Raw genomic sequence first — 22,200 nt, forward strand, 5'->3', positions numbered from 1 at the left:
GGCCACAAATGTGCATGTGTCTGCTCAAACGGTCAGAAACAGACTCCATGAGGGTGGTATGAGGGCCCGACGTCCACAGGTGGGGGTTGTGCTTACAGCCCAACACCGTGCAGGACGTTTGGCATTTGTCAGAGAACACCAAGATTGGCAAATTCGCCACTGGCGCCCTGTGCTCTTCACAGATGAAAGCAGGTTCACACTGAGCACGTGACAGAGTCTGGAGACGTCGTGGAGAACGTTCTGCTGCCTGCAACATCCTCCAGCATGACCGGTTTGGCGGTGGGTCAGTCATGGTGTGGGGTGGCATTTCTTTGGGGGGCTGCACAGCCCTCCATGTGCTCGCCAGAGGTAGCCTGACTGCCATTAGGTACCGAGATGAGATCCTCAGACCCCTTGTGAGACCATATGCTGGTGCAGTTGGCCCTGGGTTCCTCCTAATGCAAGACAATGCTAGACCTCATGTGGCTGGAGTGTGTCAGCAGTTCCTGCAAGAGGAAGGCATTGATGCTATGGACTGGCCCGCCCGTTCCCCAGACCTGAATCCAACTGAGCACATCTGGGACGTCATGTCTCGCTCCATCCACCAACGCCACGTTGCACCACAGACTGTCCAGGAGTTGGCGGATGCTTTAGTCCAGGTCTGGGAGGAGATCCCTCAGGAGACCATCCGCCACCTCATCAGGAGCATGCCCAGGCGTTGTAGGGAGGTCATACAGGCACGTGGAGGCCACACACACTACTGAGCCTCATTTTGACTTGTTTTAAGGACATTACATCAAAGTTGGATCAGCCTGTAGTGTGGTTTTCCACTTTAATTTTGAGTGTGACTCCAAATCCAGACCTCCATGGGTTGATAAATTGGATTTCCATTGATTATGTTTGTGTGATTTTGTTGTCAGCACATTCAACTATGTAAAGAAAAAAGTATTTAATAAGATTATTTCTTTCATTCAGATCTAGGATGTGTTGTTTAAGTGTTCCCTTTATTTTTTTGAGCAGTGTATATATTGATTGCAATTGTTCCCGAATGAGTGAGCGTTCAATTGTCAATTGTTAATATTAATGAACTCTGTGTACCTCCTCAGCTGAACATTTTATGACCCATTGTTCTACAAGACACCAGCCATGCCTGTTAGCCACTAGGGCACATTACTCTACCAATTCTTTGTGATGATAATTACTGTTTGTATACTTTATGTGAATTACTTAGTTTAGTAAATAAATGATTTTAAGACAATTGATGTATGGATGATTTTAGTAAAGACTGGGTTCGTGCAGATACAACAATTTACGACGTTTGGAATGAGACTGGACGCGAGGTAAAATACACCATTTAAACCAGAAGATAATCGACCTATACTATAATAGAATATAATATATAATGTTATAATATAGGAAAGTTATATTAGGAAAATTATAACTTTGTAATCTGAATATTTTCCTTGGTGCCCCGATCTCCTAGTTACTTACAATTAAACGATTAATCAGTTTAATCGCGTGATAATAATTAGAGGGAGTTAATTGATAAACATGTCTTCAGTTTAATGGTACCCCAAAGACACGACACCAGTGTAACAGTATAGCTTCCGTCCCTCTCCTCGCCCCTACCTGGGCTCGAACCAGTAACACATCGACAACAGCCACCCTCGAAGCAGCGTTACCCATATAGAGCAAGTGGAACAACTACTCCAAGTCTCAGAGCGAGTGACATTTGAAACGCTATTAGCGCACACCCGCTAACCCAGCTAGCCATTTCACATCGGTTACACCAGCCTAATCTTGGGAGTTGACAGGCTTGAAGTCATAAACAGCGCAATGCATTGCGAAGAGCTGCTGGCAAAACGCACGAAAGTGCTGTTTGAATAAATGCTTACGAGCCTGCTGGTGCCTACCACCGCTCAGTCAGACTGCTCTATCAAATCATAGACTTAATTATAATATAATAAACACACAGAAATATGAGCCTTAGGTCATTAATATGGTGGAATCTGGAAACTATCATCTCGAAAACAAAATGTTTTTTTCTTTCAGTGAAATACGGAACCGTTCTGTATTTTATCTAACGGGTGGCATCCCTAAGTCTAAATATTCCTATTAGATTGCACAACCTTCAATGGTATGTCATAATTACGTAGAATTCTGGCAAATTAGTTCGCAACAAGCCAGGCAATGAACGCAAGAGCAGTGACACAGTTTCATGTTAGCAGGCAATATTAACTAAATATGCAGGTTTAAAAAAAATAAAAAATAAATAAAATAAATAAATATATATTAAAGAAAGGCATTGATGTTTATGGTTAGGTACATTGGTGCAACGACAGTGCTTTTTTTCGCAAATGCGCTTGTTAAATCATCACCCGTTTGTCGAAGTAGGCTGTGATTCGATGAGAAATTAACAGGCACCGCATCGATTATATGCAACGCAGAATACGTTAGATAAACTAGTAATATCATCAACCATGTGTAGTCAACTCGTGATTATGTTAAGACTGATAGTTTTTTTATAAGATAAGTTTAATGCTAGCTAGCAACTTACCTTGGCTTCTTGCTGCCCTCGCATAACAGGTAGTCAGCCTGCCATGCAGGCTCCTCGTGGAGTGCAATGTAAGGCAGGTGGTTAGAGCGTTGGACTAGTAACCAGCAGGTTGCAAAAACGAATCCCCAAATCCCCCTTGAACAAGGCAGTTAACACCCGTTCCTAGGCCGTCATTGAAAATAAGAACGTGTTCTTAATCTGACTTGCCTAGTTAAATAAAGGTGTTAAAAAATATATATATATATATATTTTTTTTATTTTTTTTTTTTTTTTTAAATCGGCAAATCGGTGGCCAAAAATACCAATTGTTATGAAAACTTGAAATCGGCCCTAATTAAAAATCGGCCATTCCGATTAATCGGTCGACCTCTAACTGAAACCGGTGTGCCTGGCACCTACTACCATAACCCGTTCAAAGGCACTTAAATATTTTGTCTTGCCCATTCACCCTTGTTTCATGGCTTAAAAATCCTTCGTTAAATCTGTCTCCTCCCCTTCATCTCCACTGATTGAAGTGAATTTAACAAGTTACATCAACAAGGGATCATATATTTCACCTGGATTCACCTAGTCAGTCTGTCATGGAAAGATTTCCTAATGTTTTTTACACTCAGTTCATAAAGGTAGTACAATAAATGAATTATAAATTGGAACAGATAATGAAGACTTCTACAGTCAAGGCACATTAGAGCCTACAATAACATTGTACCTACTGAATTTGTACCACACTACAGACTATATGGAGATTCAAGCATCAGGATGTTGAATGGTAAAATACCATGGTCTAACCAGCAATAAAGACCATCTTCTTTATTATAAAAACAAGTTATTTTTGGTAGGACTTTTCCTTAAGATACCAGTAGTACTTTTCCTAAATATAGCACTTTTCCTAAAGATCCCTTATAGTACACAGGCTTAGCTTGTGGTGGCTCCGTGTTCTCAGCTCAACTCTGACATGACACAGTAATCTGTGAGATGTTTATGGTAGAGGCGCCACAGGAAAGAGAGAGCAGCCTTTGAGTAGGAGGGCAGGAAGGAAAGACCTGACAAGATAGGAAAAAGGGGAGAGAAGTAATCTCAAAGTAACACTCAAACACTCTGTATTGTAATGCACTGTATAAAAAAACAAAACATTCTTGGTTCAATCCTGGGTTTCAGAACCCCAAAAATAAATACTGAGAAGGATCTAGACATAGATACTAAAAAGGGTGTTCCCCTCAGTTTCACCTGTATAATATATTCCACACTGGTCTAATTCATCATGACACCACCCTGTGTGTATTTGTATAACAGTGGAAACAGGCCAGCAGGGCTTGGATGTTGTTTGAGTCATCATGAGGGTACCAGATATCTCCTGCTACATCTGTGAGCACTTTGATCCATTATTTCCCACACATCCTCTGTACTGTGCCTGTGACCTCTGACTGAGAACAATACACTAGACACCCATGTGTGTTCTCTGAGGACCAGAGCTAGCCCCATTCACAACCAGAGGCTAGAGTTGCTATTTCATTCACATGCTGCACTTTCCACAGGCTGGGTTAGTGTGCCAAAGCCTGCAGACTGGCCACAGGGAGAGTTAGGTCAAATGACACACTTCCCCACTGGAATGAAGGCATGGCTTGAATGACAGTCTGCAGCAAACTAAACTGATGGAGATTTGAATGCACTTAAGGGCTAAATTAGGAAACGGTGTGTGTCTACTTAGTGCCCTGTCATCCCAAATACAAGAAGCAGGCAGTCCCAGTGCCGGGGATTAGAGACTGACAGCACAAACACCTACTTCTAGCCTGTGTTTGTTTGTTTGTTTGTGTGAGTGAGTGGTAGAAAGGCAGACAGAGTGAGTGAGAGTACAGTAGTCAGCGTGCATTGATCATTTCCCTTCCTGTTTCCATTGGGTGCAGATCGTCTAAACAGCTGGAAAACTCTAAGAATCAGCAGACATCCTGTAGCTTGAATGGTACACTGTCACACTGGGATGAGGGCTAGGCCTACTGTACCATATAATGTATTAACCCTCCTACTGTGTTCCGGTTGAATTGGACCGATTTACAAGTTCTCTCTGAACAATGTAGTTAATTTAATCTGATTGTCATAAGGTTCCATGACTTGGTCCACACAGGGCATCTGAACACACAAAATACATTTTGATGATTTTCATGACATTTTTGGTGTTTTATCTAACTTTTGTACACCTGTGGCGTTCCCGGTTTTAGTGTATAAAATTTAGTTCAGGCACAAGCCTGTTCATCAGATGGACACACTTCCTCTCCCAGACCCCCACATGCATGTGTGTTGTAGCACACACACACCTCGCTCCCCTTCTTGGCTTCCATGGCAACCCCCACGGGAACCTTTCCCCAATAGAATCTTTCCCCCACGGGAACCACACCTGTTGGCATTCTCACAAACAATTGCAACATTGTTTCAATAATATATAGAACTTTTCTTGCAGCTTAGGCATATAAAGCTTTTTGAGGCCTTGCTCACATTTCATTCTGTGGCAGTACAATGACCAAACGATATACTGTTTGTGAGGCTCTTGATCATATCTTTGATCATGACACTGGTGGGGAGAGAGTCCTTGTTAAACTTTGACACAAAGTAGTCTGTGATAAATAACACAATATATTTCTGAGTATTTATTATAGTCAAAATAATCCATACATTATGCTTTTTTTACTCAAAAACGAGTTGTATGAGCTCAGGTCAATGAGCAAACAGAAGAAACAGAATGAATTAACATGAAACCAACACAATAGGAGGGTTAAAGGGATGAAGGAGTGACGGACTAGGTTCAAGAGGTTCACTGACACCTGATTAACACAAGTCTAAGAGTAGGAAAGAAAACAGAAATGTGTGTGTGTGTGTGTGTGTGTGTGTGTGAGTCAAAGAGGAGTTCAGCTGCTGAGAATGTGCCTTGACAACAAATGTGGAGACGTCGACCAGTACAGCCAACTACTCCAAACAGTATACTCCCAAAGGAAAAGAGCTGACTAACCACTCCTCCCACAGGTACAAACATGTGTACACACACACACACACACACACACACCTCTCACCTTATGCAGTGGGTTGGGTAGTGCTGGGAAATAGACAAAAAGGTTTAAGATGAAACAATAGAAATATGACAGGTAGAAATAAAGCTGCATAGAGAGAATGAAAAACCTTTATATAGGATTTGTAGGCCAAAAGAACTACATTGTGAAAGAGCGAGAGAGGGAGGACAAAAATACAGCAGTATGTGAGAACCAAACTAGCTTTCTGCTCAGTAATCCCAAGGCATGTTCCTACCTGTTTCTTCTTCTGTACACACACTCACTTCCCTCCCTTTCCTTCTAAATCTGCAGCTTTAGACATATTTAGAAGCTACACAGGGACAGAATCCTGAATCTCTCAGCCTCATGGCAAATGATGTAGACTAGCTTGAGATGAGCTACAAAACAGCACATTTTTCTCACACCAATGACAAAAAATGTAGTATTGCAGGAAATTATCTTTAAAACCACAACATTTTCTCTTAGTCTCCTGACAAAATCTGTAGAATAGCATTATAAAAAAAAATATAAAAAATACGTTTTCCAAAAACATTGAGTGTACGAAACATAAGAAACACCTTCCATAATATTGAGTTGTGCACCCCCTTGTTGCCATCAGAACAGCCTCAATTCATTGGGGAATGGACTCTACATGGTGTCAAAAGCATTCATTACATTACATTTACATTACATTTAAGTCATTTAGCAGACGCTCTTATCCAGAGCGACTTACAAAATGGTGCATTCACCTTATGATATCCAGTGGAACAACCACTTTACAATAGTGCATCTAAATATTTTAAGGGGGGGGGTTAGAAGGATTACTTTATCCTATCCTAGGTATTCCTTAAAGAGGTGGGGTTTCAGGTGTCTCCGGAAGGTGGTGATTGACTCCGCTGTCCTGGCGTCGTGAGGGAGCTTGTTCCACCATTGGGGTGCCAGAGCAGCGAACAGTTTTGACTGGGCTGAGCGGGAACTGTGCTTCCTCAGAGGTAGGGGGGCCAGCAGGCCAGTGGTGGATGAACGCAGTGCCCTAGCATTCCACAGGGATGCTGGCCCATGTTGACCCAAATGCTTCCCACAGTTGTATCAAGTTGGCTGGATGTCCTTTGGGTGTTGGATCATTCTTGTTTTGTACACTCAGTATATATAATAGTCAACCGAGAGTCATCGGTTCTTTCGACCAATCGATTGGTTGAAATTTTAAAACGTGTATTTTTCAATATGTAGACACACCCCATGTTAGAATAAAATCAACTATATGTAGGCTACTTTGTCTGATGCTTTAAGCACTGCAATAAAAAAAAAGGAAGATACAAATTACTAAAGAGGGAGCCAGAGATCAATATAGCCCAACCCTCCTCCTCCCGCTGCTGGCCTTTGCAGATTCTACACCAGCGGTCAGCAACCTTTTCCATTTGGAGTGCCAAGTTATTATACCATTTCTACTGATCTGTGTGCCAGTTATGATTTTCATATGCACATTTTCGTGGAACAGTTTAATTTAATTTATAATAAAGTCTTCATATGTCAAAATCAATGTAATGTGGTTAATCAAAATTCTAACTAAATGAAAGTGATACAAACCTAAAAGTAACTTCTATTGCCATTGCGTAAAAAAATAGCCTACATAAAGCCAACAAATAAAAACATTGCAGCCCGCAGGTTGAAAATATCCTGATAAAAATAAGTATCCTATAAATCACATTGGCTACACATGGCCTGTCTGCAAGAAACTTGAAATATTGTATCAACTATTAACTTGGGTCTGGCCTGAAGCTGGTGCAGCAAACTTGCAACATTGTATACAATATTCTGGGCCCTTAGAGTTTACCATGCCAGTGAGCTCCAGACAGACAGCTGTAGGGTATTTGCTCAAGGGATAAGAAGTAATCAGGTTGGCCTATTTTATGACATTTGCATCAGATCAGAGCATGAACTACTGTCATTCTCAATGGATGTAAAAACAGACTTTGTTCACTTGCTTTTTTTGAGGCGACGAAAAAATTACTTTGAGAAGCTCCACAGTGGTGGTGAGTTAAGACAATCAGAAATAGTATCAGATTCCCAAATGGGCACATTTATAAGCCTACATTTGCACTCAGGCCAGGTAGCCTAGACCTAGTTCTATGCATAACTCAAATTTGACAGGAGCGTTCCAAACAGAAGACAATGAATAAATTGACTAATCGTAAACGGAATCAAATAACGTGTCCATTCCTACAGTGACAATGGTAAGACTATATTATTATTACTACTACTACATTGAATGCATTAACAGAAATGACCTTATCCAAACAAACATTGTAGATTAGAAATGGTAAATGTACTACAGGTGAACCATCCCCGCGGCCTACACAATGGATTAGACCACTCAGACAGGCGTCTCGTGTGCCATAACATTCATTTTGATATATTTGCCACAGCTCGACAAAAAAAGAAATATGGGTTGACCAACAGCCTATCGACTAGTCGACTAAATGGGGTCAGCCCTAATAATAACCATCATATCAAAGTAAACTTGGAGTCATGCGATGACATGTGTGGTCCTCCCACTACAACCCGGGAAACCATGCAGTTTATTAGGCTACAATAAGTTACGATGAACTTCACAGGGTGGTGAAAGTGCACTGCGATGAGCTTGATGCGCCTTATATCGAGGGTCTTATTCTGGTGACATGATGATCGATGCTTGGCTGCCATTTGACAAATAAAAATGATCTTGCTCTTATCCAAAACAATAATTTGGTCAAACATAAAAGTACATTATCCTCATGACTCCTGTAATGAAAGTGTCTGCCTGCCCCTGTACCCATTTCGTTGGGGCCTGTTGCTGTGTCAAGAGAACCACTCTCTCTTTCCCCAGGGGGGTAAAAAAATGCTCTGGGAGAAAAAAAAGGGTTTTCTGATTGTATAACATTTAAAAATCATATTGTGGGCCATTCTGTTGCCACAGTTGAAAAAAATGAGGTTATCAGCTTTCTATAGCTATACTTTTTATTTCGCAGCTCTCAAATTTTGAGCTCAATAGCAACTATTTTTACAACCAAAATATTTTATATGGCTTTGAGATAAGGAGCGCATGAAATGAGCACTGGCAATTGCGATTACCAAGGTAGGGCATTAAGTGATATGCAGTTCGCAAACGATTCATTATTTTTTAACTAACTCTTTGTACTGACTCGAGAGTCATGATTTGTTTTTTTCCTGAGTGACTAGTCATTTGTTTGACCTGCTAGTGCTGGCCGCAATGAGTCCTACAGCAGGATTAATACAAGCTCCTCCGGCTCAGCGGCTCCAGAGACATGCGCCGACCACCAACTATCTCTCATATGTGCGCAGGAAAATAGATAATGAGCAAAGAGAAGAAAAACCCATCTACCAATAGGTGCCCTTCTTTGCAAGGCATTGGAAAACCTCCCTTGTCTTTGTGGTTCAATCTGAATTAGGCTTGCCATAAACAAAGGGGTTGAATACTTACTGACTAAAGATATTTCAGCTTTTAATTTTTTATTAATTTGTAAACATTTCGAAAAACATAATTACATTACAGGGTATTGTGTGTAGGCCAGTGACAAAAACAAATTGAATCCATTTTAAAATTTAGGCTGTCACACAACAAAATGTCGACTCAAATGAATGAAAGTCGAAAGATTCCTTCTTTTGAGCCCAACTTCCCATCACTAATGACTACTAACAGTGAGTATCATATTTAGATTTAGCAATCTAGCTAATGTGTTTTGTGTTTCCAATATGAACTAGCCTTTGGTATTAGTGCACATTAAGACGTAGTCAAATTCATTCAATTGGAGAATTATTCATTTTTTTTTTATTCTGGAGCCCTATTTTAAAATGTAAAATAAAACAGCCTAATTGTCAACCCATAATGAATGACAATCACTGGATTAGGTTGCACATTAGGAAGGCCCGGAAAATCGTAAAAAAAGACTCCAACCACCCAAGCCATAGACTATTCTCTCTGCTTCCACATGGCAAGCAGTACCGGTGCATCGAGTCTGGGACCAACAGGCTCTTGAACAGCTTCTATCCCCAAGCAATACGACTGATAAATAGCTAACAAAATGACCACGGGGACTGAGTTAACCTTGTATTTTTTTTTACCTTTTATTTAGCATTGTCTATGCACACTCACAGGGTCCCTAAACACACACATTCACTCCATCCTCTTCTCACTCACAAAATATGCACATATATTTATACTAACTCCACACACACGCACAACCACTCACATACAAGCTGCTGCTACTCTGTTTTTTATATCCTGTTGCCTAGTCACCTTACCCCTACACAGGGGCGCACTGAGGAGGGGGGACATTCTGAAATTGCATTTTTTCCCCCCCACAGTTTTATAATTGGAATGTGATACAAAACGAGACAATGGTGTGCTTTAGAGCCATGTGGACGCCTCCGAGCGGTCAGGTAGGCTGTTTGGAGTGTATATCCGACCAGATAAAAAGTTATAATTGTAAAAAAATAATGCCCCCCCCCACTTCTAAAACCGAAGTTGCGCACCTGCCCCTACACATATACCTCCATCACTCCAGTATCCCTGCAAATTGTAAATATTACATTGGAACTGACCCCTGTATAGTATGCATACTTACTTAGTTCTGATTCAGAGGGGTTGGGTTAAATGCGAAAGACACATTTCAGATGAATGCATGCAGTTGTACAACTGACTAGGTATCCCACTTTCCCGTCATATTTTCCGTGTTTTTTTTCTAGTATTACATAGTTATTGATTATCGCATTGTTGGGTTTCGAGATTTCAAGAAAGGCATTTCACTGTACTTATGCATGTGACATTAACTTGAATCACAACATGAAACAATGTATTTCTTGAATACGATCTCATTTTTTAATAAAGCACTGAATTACTTTATAAGATATAGAATATAGATATATATATATATATATATATATATATATATATGAGATATAGTCCCGTGTGGCTCAGTTGGTAGAGCATGGTGTTTGCAACGCCAGGGTTGTGGGTTCGATTCCCACGGGGGACCAGTACGGGGGGAAAAAAAAGAAAAAAGTATGATATGTATGCATTCACTACTGTAAGTCGCTCTGGATAAGAGCGTCTGCTAAATGACTAAAATGTAAATGTATACATTTATTATGTGACGGCGTGGTGTGACCAAATCATGGGCTGGTACAACTGACAAACTTAGTGGCACCAGGGGAAAGTGTTAGTCTGGAGCCCTGTGAGGGTCAGTCTGGGGGGAAAGTGGCATACAGTGTTTCCAGCCACAACCACACACAGTCACATATCCTGGATTCTGAGGTTGGAACCCCAGACAGAGTGGCTAGTCATGGAAAATACAGGTCTGGAGTAGCCCGATCAGACCGCACTTCACCCAAGCAAACTCATATAATCAATTCAACATGACTGAATTGAGAAATGGTTAAGTGAAACACACCCCAGCAAACATGACCCCATTGGCCCCATGTGGGTTTTCGGGCTAGTCGTTCCAATAAGTGTTATGTTGTGTGATGACCAATTGTTATTTACCTTGTACACTGCCAATGATGAAGTCTTTAAAAATACTTCAATACCTAAGTGCATGTGACATATGAGAAACATAAAAGGGAAATTTCACTGCTGCTCTATTTCACTATATATGCCCATTAATATGGTATTAACATGTCATAAAAATCAAAAATGTATTCACTACAAGGAAATCGAGGGTTTCTGCATTTCACCAGTAGATAACGGGCCATCTACATTTGCTGGTTTTAAACCAACCACCATATCCAGAATTCATAACAATTTCAGGATGTAGTACCATCCTGTTGGAGGTGGATCCAGTTGATGTGAATACTCCCATGGAGAAATAAAAATGTCTGTTTGTAGCCAACACTTTCAGACAACGGATTTTGAAACGGATCGGAAGTCTCAACTCATGGTGTTGCAAGGTCGAACGTTGAAAAGTGATGCTATTCCATCGATTCTCCCCTTCAGGTCAAAGAAGAAGGCATCCGATCAGCCAACATCAGCACAGCAGAAAAGAAGAAGTCGAGCTGACGTTTCCTAGCCAACTAGCTAGCGAACTACATTTGTTTATCTAAACCAACATTTCCCCAGCTTTCATAATACGCTGGCTATTCAAAAAACAAAAATACATTTTTTTTTTCTTCATTCCACACTAGGAAGAGCTGGGTAGAGCTGGCCGCATGGCCAAACGTCTTCCATTTTAGAATGGAGGCCACTGTGTTCTTGGGGACCTTTAATGCTGCAGACATTTTTTTGGTACCCTTCCCCAGAGCTGTGCCTTGACACAATCCTGTCTCGGAGCTCTACGGACAATTCCATCGACCTCAGTTTGAGGTCCTGAGCGCTCTTGGAGCAGGTTTTCATCATGGATCTCTCTGTACTTTGCTCTGTTCATCTTTACCCCGATCCTGACTAGTCCTCCAGTCCCTGCTGCTGAAAAACATCCCCATAGCATGATGCTGCCACCACCATGCTTCGCCGTGGGGATGTTGCCAGGTTTCCTCCAGACATCGCACTTGGCATTCAGGCCAAAGAGTTCAATCTTGGTTTCATCAGACCAGAGAATCTTGTTTCTCATGGTCTGAGTCTTTTAGGTGCCTTTTTGGCAAACTCCAAGCGGGCTGTAATGTGCCTTTTACTGAGGAGTGGCTTCCGTCTGGCCACTCTACCTACCATAAAGGCCTGATTGATGGAGTGCTGCAGAGATGGTTGTCCTTCTGGAAGGTTCTTCCATCTCCACAGAGGAACTCTGGAGCTCTGTCAGAGTGACAATCGTGTTCTTTGTCATCTCCCTGAACAAGACCCTTCTCCCTCGATTGCTCAGTTTGGCCGGGTGGCCAGTTCTAGGAAGAGTCTTGGTGGTTCCAAACGTCTTCCATTTAAGAATGATGGAGCCCAATGTGTTCTTGGGGACCTTCAATGCTGCAGGCATTTTTTGTTACCCTTCCCCAGGCCTATGCTTCGACACAATCCTGTCTCGGTGCTCTACGGACAATTCATTTGACCTCATGGCTTGGTTTTTACTCTGACATGCACTGTCAACATGTGAGCTTATACAGACAGGTGGTATACGGTCTGATGCTGGTCTTTCAGCATTCAGAGCTCGAACCACCCAGTTTATAATATGAGACACTTTGAAATCTCACAGACACACGTTAGCTAGCTAGCTACAACACACAGGTATAGTTACTCCAAGACTAATATGAGTCATAAATCCAGAGTCATTCCTTTACTCTTCATCATCAAAATATTTCCCTAGTTTCGCTCCTAATGAGGTGCACTGAAGCTAGCTAGGCTAGTTAGCTAGCTATAACTTCGACTACAGTACATTTTAGGTATAGGAAACAAAGCTAGCTAGCAAAACTTGGCTTGTAGTGGTACTAGCAAGCCCCGTTATGGCCGAATCGATCACAAAATTGTACTGAACAACACTGCCTCATGTAAAAAGAGAGCTTATATTGCTAGCTAGCTATCGACTGCAAAACAACTTACTTGTTTGTCATTTGCCCTCCTTATCCAGCCGCTGCTGCTTTCTGGTCTTGCAATTATTTTTCTCGCTGTCTCAACTCCTCTTCAATGCATTCCGGCTCAAATAAATAGGGCTGTACCTTCCTATGTAAAAAATATATATTTTTTGTCTAGCTCTTCTTGGAAAAAGGAATAATCAGAAGCAGCTATTGTAATTATTTAGTGCATGGTAAAATAGCTCCCATGAACCTGTAGAAACGAATACCGCCCCCATTTTCAAAAACGGTGGGACAGACTACTGCCCAAACATTATGATCAAGCTGACTGTCCTTGGGAAAGCAGTTATTATCTTAGCTAGAGATTGTTAGAACAGATAATGTGGTTTAACCAAATATTTTTGTATCCATTACTGGGAGTTACAGGTAGGTTTGGAGTTACAGGTTAGGTACTGTTTGGTGTAGCACAGAAAGCTTAATTTGGCGACACTATTTTTGTTCTCGATTCGGCCAAACATGTATCTTCTAAATGTATGTGTCCAGTTGCAGATGGTGCATTTGAATTTAGAGAATGCTCCACTATTAAAATACATCCATTTGAAATATATATATATATATTATTATTATTATTTTCAATGACAGCCTAGGAACAGTGGGTTAACTGCCTTGTTCAGGGGCAGAAGATCAGATTTGTACCTTGTCAGCTCAGGGATTCGAACTTGCAACCTTTCGGTTGCTAGTCAAACTAGCTCTAACCACTAGGCTACGCTACCGCCCCATATTGGTAAGTTAAGGTTGGTCGAAAATGATCTGTCCTATACACCAAACAGTACCTAACCTGTAGCCCTTGATCGTGACGTTCAGTTCCATTACATTACACAAATGAGTCATTAGACAAAGGTGTCTTCTGTATGGGGGAGTTTGCGGTAGGATTTTGGAAGTATAAGGACCTTATCTTTCATATCAGCAAGAAATAATTATATATTAAAAAAAGTGAAATTGATACACACCTTTGTAAGGTTCCCACAACGCCATATTTCCATGTTACATCGCTTGTTTACAGTGGTGTAAAGTACTTAATAAAAATACTTGAAAGTACTTCTTAAGTCATTTTTTGGGGTATCTGTACTTTACTATTTATATTTGACAACTTTTACTTCACTACATTCCTAAAGAAAATAATGTACTTTTTACTCCATACATTTTCCCTGACACCCAAAAGTACTTGTTCTCTTGATAATCATTCAAAATGTAACATCTCTGGTCATCCCTACTGCTTCTGATCTGGCGGACTCACTAAACACGTTTCATTTGTAAATCATGTCTGAGTATTGAAGTGGCTATCCATAAAAATAAATGTAAATAGTGCCGTCTGGTTTGCTTAATATAAGTAATTTTTAACTATTTATACTTTTAATACTTAAATATATTTTAGCAATTACATTTATTTTTTAAAGTATATTTATAACCAAATACTTTTAGACTTTTACTCAAGTAGTATTTTACTGGGCGACTTTAACTTTTACTTCAGTCATTTTCTTTTAAAGTATTTTTTTACTTTGACCCCTTTTTCTCCCCAGTTTTGTGTTAACCAATTGGTAGTTACAGTCTTGTTCCATTGCTGTAACTGCCGTACGGACTAGGGAGAGTCGAAGGTCAAGAGCCATGACTCCTCCGAAACACAACACAACCACGCTGCTTCTTGACGTACTGTTCGCTTAACCCGGAAGCCAGCCGCACCAATGTGCCAGAGGAAACACCGAAGTCAGCTTGCAGCCACCCCGCACGCCACAAGGAGTCGCTAGAGCGTGATGGGACAAGGACGTCCCGGCCAGCCAAACCCTCTCCTAACTCGGATGACGCTGGGCCAATTGTGCGCTGTCTCATGGGTCTAACGGTCACGGCCAGCTGTGACACAGCCAGGGATCGAACCCGGGGCTGTAGTGACTTCTCAAGCACTGCGATACAGTACCTTAGACCGCTGCGCCACTTGTATCTTTACTTTTACTCAAGTATGACAATTGGGTACTTTTTCCACCACTGCTTGTTTACGGAAAACATATGGAAGACAACATGGACTACCTGTGCTAATTAGCTATCTGCTTCGCCGTACACCTGTGTGTGTAAATGGAAGACAGACACCACAAACGTGTTGTCACTGAAAAATACTGTCGGCTGCAACTGTGTAAAAAAAACGGTTAAAACAGCTGTACAGTAACTGTGCATTATGCATTTGTGAAATTATTTTGTGATATGAAAGTAGAGGGATTTATGGTTTTAGAACCATACCACAATGGAGAATCGATTCACGTTTAGATGGAGTATTTGGCTGTTTTGTCTTCCAGAGACAATTCACCCTCTAAACAGAACGTGTAATGTCCTTGGACAAAGGAGTAACACTGTGCTCTTTTTGAGCGACCTAACCTGTAACTCCCAGTAATGGATACCAAAAATATTTGGTTAAATCACATTATTTTGTGTAACAATCTGTAGGTAATATCATCTCTGAGAAATAAGTTATTTCAGATTGGGCTTGATTCAAGTAGGGAGAGTTTGTCCGTTTTGAATGTAATTCAGCTGAGTTTTATGTCAGGCAACTTGACATTATGTAGAATTCTAATTTATTGCAACAATGTACATTTTAAAACGTGTAACTTTCGAGGGATGCTGACTGACGAGTAAGTTTCCTGTGCGCGAATAGAAAAAAAACAGTGGGTAAGGAGCCCATATCCTTTAAATGAATTGTCTTGTATCCCTCTTCACATTTTACGCAAATATATTAAGCAGCAATCCAAGATGTAAATTGGAGGGAAAGTCAAGGAGCTTACCGGTAATCATCTCTCGCTTGCCTTCGTCCAGGTGAGTGGAAATTACATCCCCCATCGTTACAGCTCCGCTGGTTAACCGACAAACCCCAAGAGAAGGGGCAAGAAAGGCGCGTTGGCCAATGTCACGGACAGTATCTCAACCTAGGAGAGGAACAAATACACTAGTCTACCGCGTATGACTTCGCCTTTCCACGAAACGACGCCACCTACAATGTTTCAAAAGCAAGTTGGTCGCTTATCCGCCAGAAAATCTGGGTCGACAAAAAGTTGTGGAAGAGCGTGTCGTGTTGTACCTTTTCTGGATCGTGAGAAAACTCAAATGAAAAGTTAGAAAGTGGGCTATGTTAGTTCATTCTGACAAGACACACCCTCTCAAAATCATCACTCCATCGTGTTCAGCCTCATGGGTGTGGCTTTTAAAGGAATCTTCTGGGTATACAATTACCAGACTGTTGAGTGCGTGATTTACAGAAATGATATTTGGCCCAAATTTCAACTTCATTATTGAGGTGCGGAAATGTTGCTTTTAGCCTTTCCAAATAAATGTAGGCTAATAATAGTTTTCAACACTAATATAGCGTAGGCTACACTACAGCCATCTATGCAATGTGTGATGATGTTATTCTGTAAAGTTTTTGTCAAATGTTTGAATTCTGTTTTTGTAAGAAAGTCATCTTTGACAGGAAACAAAATGCCATGTTTAGGGAGACGATGATGAGCTAGGGATGGGGATGAGACTTCTCAAACGAGGAGGTATACTGCCCCCGTGTGGATTATCAACATTGGCAAAAGTGAAAGGACCACCACGGACCATTTCCATCCAGTTTTGGCTGAAGATTCTTGACCAATACTAATTTAAAAAAGATTAAACGTTACAGACTATTATAATGCGTCGGTGATTCGTATAGGCTACGTAACATAATTGCACTACAAATGTACTCGAAAAAGCAAAAGTAACTATGGGCCTATCAACAAAACACATAGATGCAATTTGGCAATTAAAATTACCTACACCAATTAAGAAAAAACGACAGAGATGAACTACATAAGGAATTAATTAGTATCTTAAAGATTAGGAACCATTAGGAAACGTATCAGTGACGATTTTAGTATGTCAATCTTGCTGGGGGAAACTTAAAGAAAAAACGTGACATGCATGCCAACAAAGCCACAACACAACACTAAAGAATACATAAATTCAGGCCTGGGCAATTATTTTCCATTGAGGGCCACATTAGAATATATTTTTGCCATCGCGGGCCAGAATCATATTACAGGATTATACATCATGTGTATGACTGTGTCGACAGATATATCTACTGTAAATCACGTCCAGATATGCTACTTATTTTACTTTTTCAACATGCACAGAAATAAACCACATCCATGTTCTCCTTTTGGTTGGTATTTTCATTATTAAACATGCAACGAACTACACGGAGGGAAAAGTACACTGTGCATTCAGCACCACGGACAGAACTATTGTTAACGGGTATGCACAGAAACACAAGAAAAAGAGAGAGCTCAACATTACATTTAAACTACTCAATCAGTGTGAGGAGTGAAGTCTCTGATGGGCATTGACTAGAGCAGTGAAGCCAGGTATAGTTTCTGACGTCGCTATGTGCAGGATTGCTATGAGGTGAGTCAGTAAGAGATGATCTGTGCCTTGACTTGTTATATTTCGTCACTGAAAATGTCTGTTCACATACATAGGTTGACCCAAACAGTAGAAACATCTTCTGAGCATGACTCCTAATCATTGGAAAGTTTTGTTCGAGAGATGCATAGAACCTCGTCAGTGACATTGTTTTGAAAAGTTCTCCAATCACTGCATCAGACTGAAGATCGTTAATCTCAAATTGCAGGTCAGTGGGAGCGTTATCCACATTGAAGGTGAAAGGAGAGGAAACCAACAGCATGTCATTTTCCAACACTTTGAAATCCTCAAAACGACAAGAAAACTCACCGTTGAAATCACGCAGCCGCGATGTATACTTCTCCCGCTGGTCATCTGATATGGAACAGACTAGTAGTGTCGGATGGTGGGTGAGATTGTTGGCTTCTACTTGGCGGGTCAGAATGAACAATTTTCCCTTGAAAGCTTTGACAAGGCTGTACATCTGATGAGCAAAAAGGCCTTTCCCCTGTAGTTTGGAGTTCAGTTCATTCATGAAGCCCATGATGTCCACGGTGAAGGCCAAATCATCCAACCATTCTTTATCTTGCAGTTGAAGGAAATCCACATTTTCCTTTCATTTGCAAAAACTCAGCAATCTCCAACTTCAGGTCCCACACCATTTTAATCATTTTCCCCAAACTCAGCCATCTCACGTTTGTGTGGTAGGGGAGATCTCCATGGCCCGACTCTGTCTCTTCCAACAGTGGCACAGTGAGACAAACTGCCTGTGCTTTAAAGATTTTGCTCTTATGCAGTTTACCACTTTAGTGACTGTATCCACAACATGGCTCATTTTCAGAACACAGTTTTACAGAGCACCTCCTGATGAATAAAGCAATGCAGGAAAATACTTGTTTGGTCTGGGTTCAGCTCAGCTACTTGATCTTGTATCATTTTCAAAAGGCCAACGTTTTTTCCTGTCAAGTTTGGGCACCCATCAGTGGTCACACTGGATAACTTTTCAAAACTCAGTCCCAGCTTTGCCACACTTATTAACCTCCTCCAATAAATCTTTCCCTGTGGTTGTGCTCTTCATTGACTGCACTGAAGCAAGCTCCTCTGTAATTTCAAAGTCTGGGGTTCTGGGGTTATGCCTCGTTAGAATATCAACAACTGCGCCGTGTCACGTGCATCACCGCTCTCATCCAGGGCCAAGGAGAAACAGGTAAAATCCTTTACCTTGTCTTTCAACTGTTGTTCCATATTCTCTGCGATGTCATCGACACGCTGTGTCACTGTTCGTCTTGACAGGGAAACATTTTCAAACAGCTGTTTCTTGTCGGGGCAAAGTATTGCTGCAGAGTCAATTAAACCTTATTTAATGAATTCGCCCTCAGCGAATGGCTTGCTATGTTTAGCAATTCCGTCATTTGCTGACTGCAGTTTTGTGAAAAGTCCTTGCTGCTTTTGCAACTCAGAAGACATATTCCTATATTTCTCTGCATTCTTCGTCTGGTAGTGTCGGGACAAGTTGTAGTCTTTCAAGACAACGATGCTCTCTTTGCACACTAAACCCACAGCTTTCCCTGATACCTCAATAGATACATATTTTGATGTCCACTCTTGCTGGAACACCCTACATTCATTGTCTACTTTCCTTTTCTTTGAAATATTTGAAAAACACATTTTGGCGCAATTTCTAGCTAACTATTATTCGTAACTGTGACGTGTGTCAGCCTGTTAGTCACTGTCTGTCCTCGTGCATTTGTTATTTATACGTGCCTTCAAAATAAATGTCCCACAAGCGGTGGGAGTTAAATCATTACACAAAGGCTGGCATTCATTGGGCTTTTAATTTGAATAACAAATACGTTTTTCAAAACTTTACTATTGTAAATTCTTGATGTGATATAAGCATGACTGGCAGCGAAACAGTACATTTAGCCTAATTTACTGCCTTTAAAAAAACTCGCAGATATGGCTGACTTGCTTAAATGTTTGTTCAGCACATTCGAAACGTACAGCGACAGAATTCAGAACATGGGCTGTTCTTACAGTATTATCCTTTTACACCAAGTCAGAACCGTAGGATAAATATAGAGTGCATATAAGCAGACAATGAAAGCTCTTACAGTATTCAATGATTACATTTCTCTAAAACAGCCTATAGGCTACATGTGCACCACCAAGTCAGAACAGTAGGCTAAATTATGAGGGGAAAGGGACTAAATGATTAGGGTTAGGCACACAGGCTATAACAGCTTACTACACAACATACACATAGTATTAATTTCTTCGCTCAGTATACATATTTCCCTGGCATCATTATGCAGCAGAATACAATATATTTTTTGACTCACCTTGTTGTGCTGTGCTCACTTGAACAGGAAGGTGGTGCGGTGGTCCCGTTCAAAATGTATTTTCCCAGTCGGAGCTAGTTTTTTTTCAGAGTTTTCAGTTGTCTTAAACTCATTGAAGTCTGAGATTTCCCAGTTCCGAGTTTCTAGTTGTTTTGAACGCCGCCGAAGTCATGCTGCATTGATAGCATGACCAATGTATTCAACCTTTTCTGGCCCATGACATGTGAATGTTTATCCTTTTAAGCTTGGAAAATAGACCCTTAAACCCAGACTTGGACTACACACCCACTCCACTGAATAGCAGGCTAGTGATTGCTTTGCAATAAGGTTTTCTTATTACAGTTAGCCACTGATTCCTTCCAAACCACTCATTGTTGAATTTGCGATTTCCAACTTGTTGTGTAATGTTTATGGCCGATGAGCACCAATACGTTTTATCTATAATTTCTCTTCATATGACAAGGATTGAAAAGGATTTGCCAGTAGATTGTCGACGTGATTCATGATGATGGCTGCTTGTCTAGCTTGCTAGCTAAGATTTTTAAAGTATGATGATGACATGATCAGTCCAATCAAAGCTACAGTAGAATAACGTGATTTGATATCATTTTATCTGTGGCCAATGACCTTGAGCCTTCTCTGATGGGCACTTCTAATGTAACTATGGCAGCACCCAAGTGGCTTGACTTTTCGAGCTCTCCCCATAGATTTTGAGGTGACATTGTGTCCCCATGTGTGACAGAACGCTGAGCCAATCACTGCGCAACTAGAGAACATTACCAACCCCTACACTCTGTATTTTCTGCTGGCTGCCCCACCACCACAAAAAGCACTGAGCTAGGCTGAAACACCTGCATTTTGTTGCTGCCTTACTCAAGAAAGCAAAAAAGAGACCATGTTTGTATGTGACTGTATAAACTCAATAATGATTTCATTTTTACATTGTTTGCAAACTGATATGTTTGCAAACTTATTAATGTAAAAATAATATGCAAAAAAATGTGGCTCTGCCCCACCTGCCCTTAATGACGGGTCTCCACTAAAATATATAAATGACATTTTTATAAATGTAATTGGCTAATGTAGCCACTCATATGGGGGTGGAGAGATAAGCAGTGACGTCGCCATTCGAAGCTCTGCAGCGATGTGAGGTGTGCACATTCGGTCGAGCAGAGAAACGAGAGGAATACTGCGAGGGAGAAAGAGGGAGTCAAAGGGAGAGATTGAGAATACGGTCAAACACACAAGAGCATCATGGCACCCATAGGACTCAAGGCGGTGGTTGGTGAAAGTAAGAAAACCTTATTATATTTAGCCTGTTGACCATTTTATATAGATTGAACATCCATTGATACACATCGATGGGATGCACTGTGCGTTTTTCTCAGACAGAGTGGTGATGTGCATTAACCAGGGAGCTATAGCATTAGCCAGGTACCTATAGATGTGCAATTTCTCTGCTACAGCGATGCTGACGCGCATTACAATTTCGACGGAATAGGCTATAATCTGAACGCGCTGCGGCCAATTATCAACTATGAAAAATCGAACTCTGCATAAGAAGGGGCTTTGGTCGAGAAAGACACAGATACGCCCATACTACGAATCTAAAATTAAAATACAAATTGTGCAGCAGTAGGGTGACATTACACAACGTCTAAAACCATATGCTATTCCAGGCCAGTGATTTTTTTTATTTAGGCACAATGTTAACTGCACATTAGAACGTTGTAGGCCGATAACAATTACATAATGTCATGTCATTGATGATTAGATGGATCGTAAATGAATATTCTCCACCCAGGAGTGCTGCGTCTAGAGCGTTTATGGGATTCCCGTGTTTCAGAAATGCCTCACCCCTATGATGGATCACCAGTGCAATACGCTGCGTAGAACATCATCCTTCAGCATGAACGGTTCAAACAAGAAAATGAAGGTTAAACATCATGATATTCTTGGTCTGCAGTATTACAGTAATGGCGGAGGGTGAGCTGTCCTCTATATGGAGGACAGGAATGAAATAGACAGTAAAAACAGAAAAAAAAACGCATTCCGTATGTTAACACACCTTTCCGAATACGGATATTACGGTGTTTTCATCCGCGTATAATAGGAGGCGATGCGCCTTGACTCATAGGCCTACTTGCCCACGATCTACAAGCATAATTTGCGCAGTATACGTATCAGTTGAAGCCTAATGAAACAGCATCGGTGTATGGTTTCAAAATAAGCATCAATGGTTGTTTTCAGACAGTGCTGTCACTAGGCCTATTGCCCAATCCCCTGGAGGTTGAAGTCCATGGATGTTGTAGGCCATGGCCATGTAGGG

At 41.0% G+C, this 22,200-nt stretch overlaps 2 protein-coding genes across 3 annotated transcripts in view; one reads left to right on the forward strand and one right to left on the reverse strand.

Moving 5' to 3' along the window:
* Positions 1-16,248, reverse strand: part of LOC106567292 (protein Niban 2) — a 46,779-nt gene extending 30,531 nt beyond the window's left edge. Inside the window, exon 1 of the mRNA XM_014136437.2 lies at positions 15,891-16,248. Coding sequence (XP_013991912.1) covers positions 15,891-15,945 — 55 coding nt within the window. The 5' untranslated portion in view covers positions 15,946-16,248. The remainder of the gene's footprint in view (positions 1-15,890) is intronic.
* Positions 16,249-20,935: 4,687 nt separating this feature from the next.
* The window catches only part of LOC106567272 (syntaxin-binding protein 1), a 39,684-nt gene continuing 38,419 nt past the window's right edge, over positions 20,936-22,200 (forward strand). Inside the window, exon 1 of one of the 2 annotated variants that reach the window (XM_045691766.1) lies at positions 20,936-21,162. In XM_045691766.1, coding sequence (XP_045547722.1) covers positions 21,126-21,162 — 37 coding nt within the window. In that variant the 5' untranslated portion in view covers positions 20,936-21,125. The remainder of the gene's footprint in view (positions 21,163-22,200) is intronic. The other variant, XM_045691768.1, reaches the window with a different exon arrangement.

This window comes from Salmo salar, chromosome ssa01 (assembly GCF_905237065.1).
Source record: "Salmo salar chromosome ssa01, Ssal_v3.1, whole genome shotgun sequence".
Lineage (NCBI taxonomy): Eukaryota > Metazoa > Chordata > Actinopteri > Salmoniformes > Salmonidae > Salmo > Salmo salar.